Here is an 11,051-nt window from a genome sequence, read left to right as displayed (position 1 = left end):
TTGTGTTTGGTAGGCTTTGCCTACTATGTATGTAGTATTATCTCCCCTTTTGGAAAGTATTTACTCGAAACATATCTTCGTGACTTTTGAGCTTTTAGCTTATGTGATTAGGTAGGTTTTCCTTTTCCTATAAAAACCCATCCCAATTTTCCTATTACGTCAATTTCCTATACCTATTCACTCACTATCTTTCCCTAGTCTAAAAAATTTCCTTATTCAAATAATTCCTATATCACAGCATTCTTTTAGCTGAAAATTGCAATTTTTGGCATTGGCCTACCTTCATTTTTGAAGAATTTATGCAACTTTGAAGTTTTAAAACAGATCAATTTGAGTACAATTTTAATTTAACAAACAGACTACTGACTAGGCATGACTTGACATTGACAACACAGAGTGCCAGTGCACATTTTTGGGATTGGTTGAATAAAGTTTAATTTATAATAAAACATTGAAAAAAATTAAAATATTGAAATAGAAACGTTCGTTTTATAAAATAAAATAATTAATTTTCGTAAATTTTTCATTTTCAAATTTCAATTTTTCAAAATTTTAAATTTTAAATTTTAAATTAAATTTTTTTTTAAATGTTGGTGTAATTTACAATTTACCAGTAATTACTCATATCAAAACGATTCGAAGTTATGTACGCAAAAAGCTAAAAAAAATAAAAATGTTGCGTTCCCGCGTTTTGAATTTTGCGTTATCACTAAGTTATCACAAATGTTTTTTCTTGTTTTTTCCCCTGGTTTTCGCGATATTTCATGCAAAAAATATGATCGTATTTTCGTTTAATTAATAGTTGTAATTATAATTTACGGAAGATGGTCATTCACTAAGCTAAGAACATTCATCTGCCAAAATGACCTCCATTCAAAAATTCCTCTCGTCCTGGCACAAGTTGATTTCAGATGGCCAAATCGAAATCGCTTATGAGCAGCTGAAGGTAATAATAATATTTACTTCTAAGTAGAACTATTCTTTTGATCAACATCACTCTCTAAGTTTGAACATTTGGAAACAATTTCAGTCGGAAATCGCGGAACAGAAATGGACCATCGATCAAGAAAACAAGATGGCTAATTATTGCTTGGTTTGCACGAATATGAAAACTTATGAATTCTATAAAAAGAAAGTAAAAGATCAGTCAATGGCACAGCAGATATTCCGAATGACGGACTTTTGTTGCCGTATCATTGGAAAAACATGGAAGTGTAAAGTTCCAGATTTCATAGGTTGTCTACGCGTCATCTGTGAATATTTCCTAGCTTCGGTGAGATTTTCAATATCTGCTATGTTCATTTTCACTATTATTTTCATTCTAAAGTATCGTAATCTGGTTACAGGATAGTGTATACGAAGCTCTAGTCATTAGCCAATATAGAACGGAATTTGTACACGTTCACAATGAACGCGAATCGTCAAAAGATGAGAACACAAAAATCACCGATGATATGGTGTTATTTTATCTGCATCATTTGCATAAAATGCCGATGAATGACTTGGAAGTCATACTTGATATATGGAAATTCGTATTATCACCTAAAGTAATCGAGGTCACGAGTTCAAATATCTCGTCAATTTTACTATCGTTCGGGAATTTTTGCAGTAGAGCAAATTCAACCGAAGGTGTCAAATCTAGTCTACTTATCATGTGGTATCTGAGTGAAATACCTTTGGCCAACTTCACCGAAAAAGATATCGACATCTTTGTGTATATATGTGAGATTATAATTCGGCATTTAAAAACGGATCAGCTGAAGAAAAATATTTCAAAATTGATTTGTAATATTGAACAAATGACATTATTGTACCGTTCCGGCGAACTTCCAGTCATTTCGTTCTGCTGCGACATTCTGCGGTTTTCTGTTTGCCGCTGTGATTCTTCAAACCCTTCAATTCTCGTCGAAAATTGTTGCAAAGGATTAGATGCAGTACTGTCGGCCTCCTCGATGTTATGTTATCGTGCCGCAAATTTTGCTCGACTTGTGCTTGTTCATGCTCAGAATTATTGGCTCAGTGGAGAAAATTTCTTTTATCGGAAATTCTTGCCAAATGTATTTACATTTTTCACCAAATTATCAGAAATACTAAAACGTATGGAAATTAGCCAAAATAATACCAGCGAGAGAAAATATTGCGCTGTATTAAGCTTAGCTATTTTGATCACTAATCGAGTTCCTGATTTAAGTAAAGAAGAACTGATTAGTATTTATTTTCATGTGAAAGAAAGCATCAGTATGTTATTAGAAACTTACGACGATGATTGCGGAGTAGACAACGCTTACAAAACTCAGCTGTTCAATAATATCGGTAACCAGCTCATTTTTCAATTCAATGTATTCGTCGCATCATTGTATATATTTTGTGATTAATTCATCATTTTTTTTTAGGTGTTCTTTCGTCCAACGTTGGTTGCTTGTACATGAAAGCTAAGCTCTATTCCGAATGCGAAGAAGTTTCTTTAATGGCCATCGAAAAAATTGCTGCTCTTTCGAATGATGTTGTGTTGAATTGTTCCTTACAGGTATTTACAGCGATATAATATTTAAAATTTGTAATATTCTTCAAACTACAATTGAATTATGTTGCAGTTATACGTCGAGAAATTGACCATTTGCCTGTTTCGATCGCAAAAATATGAAAGTGCGTTAAGAACAACATGTACTTGGGCAGCAAAACTACCACAATCTCGAACTACGTTCATGAGTCGCTACGCTACTTTTAAAGCAACAATTTTATACGACGAGAATCAAGAGAAAGATACCTTGCTTCTGGTAAAAATATTCTCTAAATTCATCCAATTTTATTCGATATTTGACTATAGTAAGATTTTTTTACAGAATAAAACGTGTTGGGATCTGATAGAAGAGGAACAACAGAAGAACTCATCAACTTGGGAAAAAATAAATCTCACCGATCGTGATATTATGATTCTTTTACACTTAGAACTTAAGTATTTCCTCGCTCATCAGTAAGTAATTTTGAAATATCTTTAAATTTGATAATTTAGCTATTTTTTCATCAATTTTTCCTATTTCAGAATTCATTCGGTTGATCGGTTGGAAAATTACGAAAACGAGCTGTTTATTTTCACGCAGTCCAGCGACTTCTTGAATGAATGCTACGAATGATTCCCTTCATTTTTTCATTTCAAAAATCTGATTTAAATTTTGGAATGAGTTATAATTTTTTGCATTTTTACAATATTCATTTCGATTTTTAAAAATTAATTTCAATTATTTTCAAAAATATCACCACTGAGCTTTGCTTTCGAGACTCAGATTCTAATTCTATGCATATCCTTTGTAATTGGAACAGCTATTCTCTTCGATTACACCTTTTGTACCCATACCAAACTACATATCTGTACCCTTCTTAGATTAGATCTGTAGGTACTCCAGTCGAAACATAATCGTGATCTTACCATTTTTAATCATTTTTGAAGCAGACGAGCACTGTTTAGCATCGCGAGAACGTTTACAAGTAGCATCATCGACAGAAACGGCGGTATTTCTTTTAGTAACATCAATTTCGGAGCTGGGTTTTGATTTGAATTTAGCAGGTTCTTTGTTGTTACTGTTGCCCATGCTGAGAGTGTCGTCTTTTGAAGCATCAACTTCGGTGCTTGGTTTTGAATTTGATGTGGTTTGGGCAGAGTTACCGTAACTGCTATCCATACAGAAGAGTCACCGGTTGTGCACACTGAATATGCCACTGTACCTATATTCACGTAAATGAACAGGTATCTAAGATAACATATCGAAATGGAGCATAACATAAATATGTGAGTGATTGGTAAATACGATGTAGTTTGATACAATGCTTTGCTTTCATTACTTTGCGAAGAGTTCTAATCGAAGGAACGGCACTGAATGATTTCACTTCAAAATTCAAATGTAGATTTAGAATAGAAACTCCGGTTGTCTTTCCTCTTTCATCGATGATTCCCCACGCGAAGCACTTGAATTAGTCGAATAATGAACAATATATCTTTACCAAATGATCAGATTCAGATGAAAATTGAACAGTAACAGTTGAACACGATAACGAATTTTGAAATGTTTCAAAAAGCGCTCGAATTTTTTATAATAACATTTTGATTTTTCTCTTTCAATGTTGGGCTGCGTCTAGCCGCAGTACCTATATCGTGAAATTACCGGTAATTACTAATTACAGCAACCTTTACTCTGCGTAGTCGCTCTTCCTAGATTGCCATCGTGACGTGTTCGGTTATCACCATTTCGTCAGCGGTATCATTGAATGATCGTATAAAAAATTATGTAATTTGTGAAAATAATGCTAATTATAACCCTATCCAATAATTACTCTTATGGTTAAATTGTTCTAAACGTTTCCCTTCGATATATTCCAATAAGATGAATAAAAACCACCACCGTGCGCAGCAAAAACTCCTCAAAGAGAAGAAACCCGAACAAAGTGTTTTACGAAAAGCTTTCACCAAATGCTCTCAATGGGATGATAAAGTAAGCTATTTTACTCCTCTCGAGGCTAGAATTTCAACTCTACGAGTTCCTTTCGACTCTAACATTGTTATAAATTGCAGGATGAATTCTTAGATGTGATATATTGGAGTCGTCAGATCATCGGAATCGTAGCCGGAATCGTTTGGGGTTTGATACCATTGAAGGGGTTTTTCGGTATAGCATTGTGAGTACTTATTTTCCTAATCGCTGATCTTTCTCCTTTATTTCACGATACCTGCTCTATAATAATACTTGATTATTTCACGTTTAGATTTGTAGCTGTCAATGCTGGATTACTGTATTTATATTTTACCAACTTTCAAAAAATTGACGAAGAAGAATACGGTGGTTCTTGGGAATTGACCAAAGAAGGTTTCATGTCATCGTTCGCCGGTTTCTTGGTAACTTACTCCATTTTCCCCCCTTCATTTTTGGCATTTTTGTTCATTCTATTTAACGACTGATTTTATTCTACAGGTAATGTGGATAATAATCTACACCGGTGTCCATCACACCTGACCTTACTCACGTTAGCTCTGCCGAGTTGTATATTCCACACTTTCCACAACCAGGTGCAAAGTATTATCGTCGTACGTACTTTTTTCGAGTCATTTTGGATTATTACCTACATGAGCAATCGTCTATATGGAAGAAGAATAAGCTTTTGTATCGAATTTTTATCCTAAATTTAGAGCTTGTAAAATAAATCTTTTTTTTCCACAATTTTATCGTATGAAAGTTTATTATAATAATTTCATAATGTTATAACAGATGAATAGTAAAAAATAGGAAAAAAAATACACAAAAAAAAGACGTATAAAAGTACACAACGTATTGCATGACTTACTTAAATCAATCACATAAATCATCATTTTGGAAACGGACTAGTTATAAAAATTAATTGACCATTACACGTTGACGTCATCGTATTATTATTATTATTAATTCTGGAATGGATTTCAAAAAAGTATCTATTTTGATCGCGAATTACTTGATTCATTTTTCAAAAAACACAATCTTTCGTCCTACTAATCTTATGAGAGAGAAGAAAAAAAAAACCGTATACAAAACTACAAGAAAGACTAGTTAAGAAATAATAAAAATAAAAACAGAAAAATCCACAGAGAAAGAGAAAAAACAGAAACAGAGTACTTCTAAATCTACGTAGAGAGATCAATTCGTATACTTGCAGCTACTTTAAACATCTTCGCCCTAGTTCCACATCGTCGTAACAATATGTACACGAATCGTAACAAAATAAATTAAAATTATTATCCGTTCTATTATTACGAATAATAATTGTTCAAAAAGCAAAATCCTTCTTTGTTTCGGGAACACTTCGGCTCGTAAACTCAAATTCCTTTTCGTATCTCTTTTCTTATTTATCAATAAAGTAGCTCTCAAGTTCGAAAGCGTTAACCGAAATGATGTAAAATAACCGAATACATCGACGACGATCGACCCTGTTAGCTAGAAAAACCATGCGATAGAAATACATACATATATAGACTCTTCTATAACCTAATAAGTGCACTTATGACAGTATGCTACGCATAATACAATGTAAATTATATACATATAGATGGTACATAGAGAGACACACACACACAAACTCATACATATACACAAGTTAAATAAAAAAAAACCTTTTCTAAATACACATAAATGATTGTTAACGTGTTTAAATAATAGTTATAAGATTATTTTGGAATGTACAAAAGGAAGTTATTAGAGAGAGAGAGAGAAAGAGAAGGGGAAAAGGAAAGATAAAGAATACAAAAAAATATATAGTCTTCTGGTGAATTAATCGATAAAGTAGACAAAAAAAAAATGAGAATCTAGTGCCAAAATCTACAGCCTATGTTGTTCGTTTGTTGTATTTAAAAAAAAAAAAAAAAAAAATGGGGAAAAAAGGAAATGCATCGTTTAATCGTTGATTTCGCGATATGGTAGCTCAGAAGTGATCGTGAAATCTTCTAAGTAATGATTTAAGAACTCGAACGTTGGTCTTTTATCCGGATCTTTATTCCAGCATTCGAGCATTAGGCGATATATGGAGTCGGGTAAGTATTGCGAGGTAGGTTTGGGCATTCGGTAGCCTCGTTCGATGTTTTCCACTACTTCTCGTCCATGCATTCCTGGAGAAAAAAAAAGACAGATTAGATACAAATGCAAAACTTATATTTCTGGAGAATTTTGAGCTCAAAATCGAGCCATGGTTTTAGATGTGTTGAAAACTTGGTGAAAAATTGATGTATGTAGGTACATATTTTCAATGATTATAAAATCTCAAAGCTCAATCGTGATTTTCAAAATAAATTCCATTTTTGAAACAAGTACGAATCAGCCTCTCAAAATTGGTTTAAAAATTATTGGCAGAAAATAAAAAAATTTTATCAAAACTTTTTTGATCTGTTTTGCAGATTTGAACTTGAAATTGGTCATGAATTTTTTGGTAATTGAAATTTAGCAGTTTTGAAACATTTCAAGCTTAAAATTGAATCATAATTTTTGAAAAAATGCATTGGAATTGATCAAAATGGTTTAAAATTGGCCAAACATCGAAATATTTCGACGAAAATGTATTTTGAGCATTTCTAAGAACTCAGGGTTCGAAATTGGCTCGTGATTTTGGTGATTTTTGGAAAAGGTAGCAGATAAAATCTATAAAATCAAAACATACGAAGGTTAAACCTTTCGGTAGAAAACCAAAAAATTCCTATAAAAACTTTTTTTTCAGAAATTCAGAAGAATTTTTAGTTTAAAATTTGTCATGATTTTTTTTTTTTTTTTTGTAAAATGAGTCATGCAACTTATCAAAATAAATTAAAATCTCTAACGACATTTTTTTGGGCAGTTTTGAAAACTTCTGAGCTCAAAATTGGGTCATAATTTTCAGGATTTTGGAAAAAATAAATATTGATATTTAAAAAATGACTTGAAATTTGGTGAAAAACCAAAATATGTATTTCGAGGAAAATATTATTTGAGCATTTTCAAGGAATTCAAAGCTCAAAATTGGCTCATGATTTTGGGCGAATTTTGAAAAGAGTATCACAAGATGTATTAAAATGCTTGAAATTTTCGTCATTAAAATTAAAAATTATCAACGTGATTTTTTTTGAAATTTTTTGAAGAATTTTGAGCCCAAAATTGACCATGGATTTTGATGTTTTCGAAATTTAGCAGGTTTGAAGAACTTCAAGCTGAAAATTGGGTCATAATTTTTAGGATTTTTGAAAAAATACACTACCATTTACAAAATGGATTAAAATTTAACAAAAAATTGAATATTTCGACAAAAATATTGTATTTTGAACATTTTTTTAAAAATTCAGAGCTCAAAATTGACTTGTGATTTTAGAAAAATGTACATATCAAAAAATCAATCAAAATGAGATGACATTTTCGGCAGAAAATCAAAAATTTCTATTGAAACTATTTTTTAGCAGTTTTGAAGAATTTTCAACCCAAAATTGAGCCATAATTTTCAAGATTTTCGAATAAGTAGGTATTATTTTAACAGTTTTGTCACGAAATTGGCAAGAAAGTAAGGTTTGGCAATAACCACAATTTTTTGGCCAATTTTGGCAAAAAAGCAAGAGTTTTGAAAAAGGTAGAATTTTTTGAAAAGTTTTCGCACAAACTAAAATTACAATTCCTTTGCGTTCTCAGCGAAAAAAATTTTTCGATAATTTTTCCAAAACGTAGGATTTTTTGACATTTTTGACTTGAGATTTTAAAATTTTTTTGACAAATGATATTTCTTTCAATTTTGGGGAAAAAAGTGTGATTTTTTCAAACTTTCAATTAAAACACCAATTTTAGCTAAAATCTGTTTTTCTTTTTAAAATTTTTGGTAAGTAGGTAGGAGCTTTTGAGAGATATTGCAAAATCTGGTTTCCTTTAGAAATTTGTAGAAAACACAAGACTTATCAATTTTGGCAAAACGGATGAATTTTTTTGATATTTTTGACCGAAAACTGGTCCTTTTTCCAAATGTTGGCAAGAAAAAGAGCATTTTTTTAAAATTTTGACCAAAATACCAAGACCTTTTGGCAAAACGCAAATTAAACAGTATAATTCGTCAAATTTTAACGAATAGAAATTAACTTTTTTTCAAAATTTTAGTAAAAAGCAGAATTTTGATCAATTTTGGCAAAAAAAAAGTAGAATTTTATTAATTTTTTTCGACATGATTTTTTAAAAATAAAAATTTCAGTAAAAATCCGTCCTTTTGGCATTTTTTGAAAAAAAAACGGAAAGTTTTGACAAATTGAAATTAGATCATTTTTTTGCAATTTTAAAAACAAGCAGAATTTTTTGAAAAACTGCCAAAGCGACAAGAAACTTTTTGTATCATTTTTGAATGATTATAGTGTTATAAATTTGGTTGATTTTTGAAATACTATCGAGAAAAGACCCTTAAAAAAATGAAAATCATGACCAATTTTGGGCTAGATTTTTTTTTGAAGAATTTTGAGCCCAAAATTGACTATGGATTTTGATGTTTTTGAAATTTAACAGGTTTGAAGAACTTCAAGCTGAAAATTGGGACATAATTTTTAGAATTTTTGAAAAAATACACTGGCATTTACAAAATGGATTAAAATTTAACAATAAATTGAATAAGTTCAGAGCTCAAAACTGGCTCGTGATTTTGATGATTTTTGAAAAAAGGTATCACAAAATCTACCAAGATGGGATGACATTTTCGGCAGAAGATCAAAAATGTCTATTGAAACTATTTTTTAGCCGTTTTAAAGAATTTTCAGCCCAGAATTGAGCCATAATTTTCAAGATTTTCGAATAGATATTTCAACAGTTTTGACAAGAAAGTGAGGTTTGACAAAAACCACAATTCTTTGATCAATTTTGGCAAAAAAGCAAGATTTTTTCAGAAATTTTGACCAACACTGATTTTGAAAAAAAAAAAACAGTTTTTCTTGTGAGATTTTTGGTTGAAAAAGTAGAATTTTCAAGTTTTCGCACAAACTGAAATCTCGATTCCTTTGCTTTTTCAGTGAAAACAATTTTTAAATAATTTTTCCAAAACGTAGGATTTCTTTGAAATTTTTGACTTGAGATTTTCAAAATTTTTTGACAAATATCAAGATATTTCTTTCAATTACATGAAAAAAGTGTGATTTTTTCAAACTTTTGATTAAAACAGCAATTTTAGCTAAAATCTGTTTTTTTTTTTTTTTTTTTTTTTAAATTTTTGGTAAGTACGATTCCAGGAGCTTTTGAGAGATTTTGGCAAATCTAGTTTCCTTTAGAAATTTGTACAAGATTCAAAACTTTTTATTATTTTGGAAACACAGCCGAATTTTTTTTGATATTTTTGACAGAAAACTGGTCCTTTTTTTAATGTTGGAAAAGAGCATTTTTTTTGAAATTTTAATTAAAAAACCAAGATTTTTTGGCAAAACGCAACTTAAACAGTATAATTTTTCGAAAAATTTTAACGAATAGAAATCAAGCTTTTTTCAAAATTTTAGCAAAAAGCAGAACTTTGATCAATTCTGACAAAAAGTAGAATTCTATTGATATTTTTTTGATATGATTTTTTTAAAAACAAAAATTTCAGCAAAAATTCGTCCTTTTTGGCATTTTTTAAAAAAAGCAGGTTAGATTTTTTGAAAAGTGTCGACAAATTTAAATTAGATCATTTTTTACATTTATTTTAAAAACAAGCAGAATTTTTTGAAAAACTGCCAAAGCGACAAAAGTTTTTCCACGCGATTTATCATCAAAAATTTTTATAAAAACTTTTTGTAGCATTTTCGATTGATTATAATTTTAAATCGGGTTGATTTTTGAAAAACTATCGGGAAAAGACCCTTAAAAAAATGAAAATCATGACCAATTTTGGGCTCGAAATTATTCAAAACTGCTCAAAAAAACGTTTAATCGAAATTGATTTTTTGCCAACATTTTAAACTACTTTGATACATAGCATGACACTTTTTCAAAAATATCGAAAATTGTGACCCAATTTTGAGCATGAATTTTTTCACAACTGCTCAAAAAACATTTTCGTCTGAATATTTGAATCATTCGCGAAATTTAACCCATTTTGATAGGTCGTAAGGTCACTGAATAATTCTACAACAGTCAGCAAAATTCAATTTGGGAAGCTAACGGAATGAAATGAAAACTTACCAGGATAAGGAACTTGACCATAGGTGAACAGCTCCATTAAGAATATACCATAAGACCAGACATCCGATTTGATCGAGAAATGTCCGTAAATGATGGCCTCCGGAGCGGTCCATTTCACTGGGAATCTGGAACCTGTGAAAACACACGATTTTTTCCCATAAACAAGATGCTCATTCAGTGGAAAAGCAAGTTTTGCTTCAAAATAATCATGCTGTACGAACCTTGTTTATTATAAATACCACGATGGCAATACTCGTCATCTTCTATAACTCTGGCTAAGCCAAAATCGCATATCTTTGCCACGTTATTATCACCAATCAGCACATTCCTGGCAGCTAAATCTCTATGAATGAGCTGCTTCAATTCTAAATACGCCATTCCACTGGCAACCTGCACAAA

At 30.9% G+C, this 11,051-nt stretch overlaps 3 protein-coding genes across 4 annotated transcripts in view; 2 read left to right on the top strand and 1 right to left on the bottom strand.

The window, feature by feature from the left end:
- The first annotated feature begins 622 nt into the window (after nucleotides 1–622).
- Nucleotides 623–3,362, top strand: LOC135834345 (uncharacterized). Its single transcript, XM_065348204.1, has 7 exons — nucleotides 623–946; nucleotides 1,031–1,273; nucleotides 1,347–2,313; nucleotides 2,394–2,527; nucleotides 2,595–2,777; nucleotides 2,844–2,974; nucleotides 3,044–3,362. The coding sequence occupies exons 1-7, from the start codon at nucleotides 863–865 to the stop codon at nucleotides 3,132–3,134; spliced, it is 1,833 nt and encodes a 610-aa protein (XP_065204276.1). The 5' UTR covers nucleotides 623–862; the 3' UTR covers nucleotides 3,135–3,362.
- Nucleotides 3,363–4,230: 868 nt separating this feature from the next.
- On the top strand, nucleotides 4,231–5,210 carry LOC135834351 (GEL complex subunit OPTI). The gene is made up of 4 exons (XM_065348213.1): nucleotides 4,231–4,487; nucleotides 4,568–4,671; nucleotides 4,759–4,888; nucleotides 4,965–5,210. The coding sequence occupies exons 1-4, from the start codon at nucleotides 4,380–4,382 to the stop codon at nucleotides 5,004–5,006; spliced, it is 384 nt and encodes a 127-aa protein (XP_065204285.1). The 5' UTR covers nucleotides 4,231–4,379; the 3' UTR covers nucleotides 5,007–5,210.
- Nucleotides 4,964–11,051, bottom strand: part of Src64B (Tyrosine-protein kinase Src64B) — a 30,258-nt gene continuing 24,170 nt past the window's right edge. For both annotated transcript variants that reach the window (XM_065348206.1, XM_065348207.1), the window contains exons 9-11: nucleotides 10,874–11,042; nucleotides 10,653–10,784; nucleotides 4,964–6,625 (exon numbers count right to left, since the gene is read on the bottom strand). In XM_065348206.1, the coding sequence (XP_065204278.1) occupies nucleotides 6,414–6,625; nucleotides 10,653–10,784; nucleotides 10,874–11,042 (513 nt within the window). In that variant the 3' untranslated portion in view covers nucleotides 4,964–6,413. The remainder of the gene's footprint in view (nucleotides 6,626–10,652; nucleotides 10,785–10,873; nucleotides 11,043–11,051) is intronic.

This window comes from Planococcus citri, chromosome 2, assembly GCF_950023065.1.
Source record: "Planococcus citri chromosome 2, ihPlaCitr1.1, whole genome shotgun sequence".
Classification (NCBI taxonomy): domain Eukaryota; kingdom Metazoa; phylum Arthropoda; class Insecta; order Hemiptera; family Pseudococcidae; genus Planococcus; species Planococcus citri.
The sequence above is the reverse complement of the archived record's forward strand: the minus strand, read 5'-3'. Positions and strand labels throughout refer to the sequence as shown.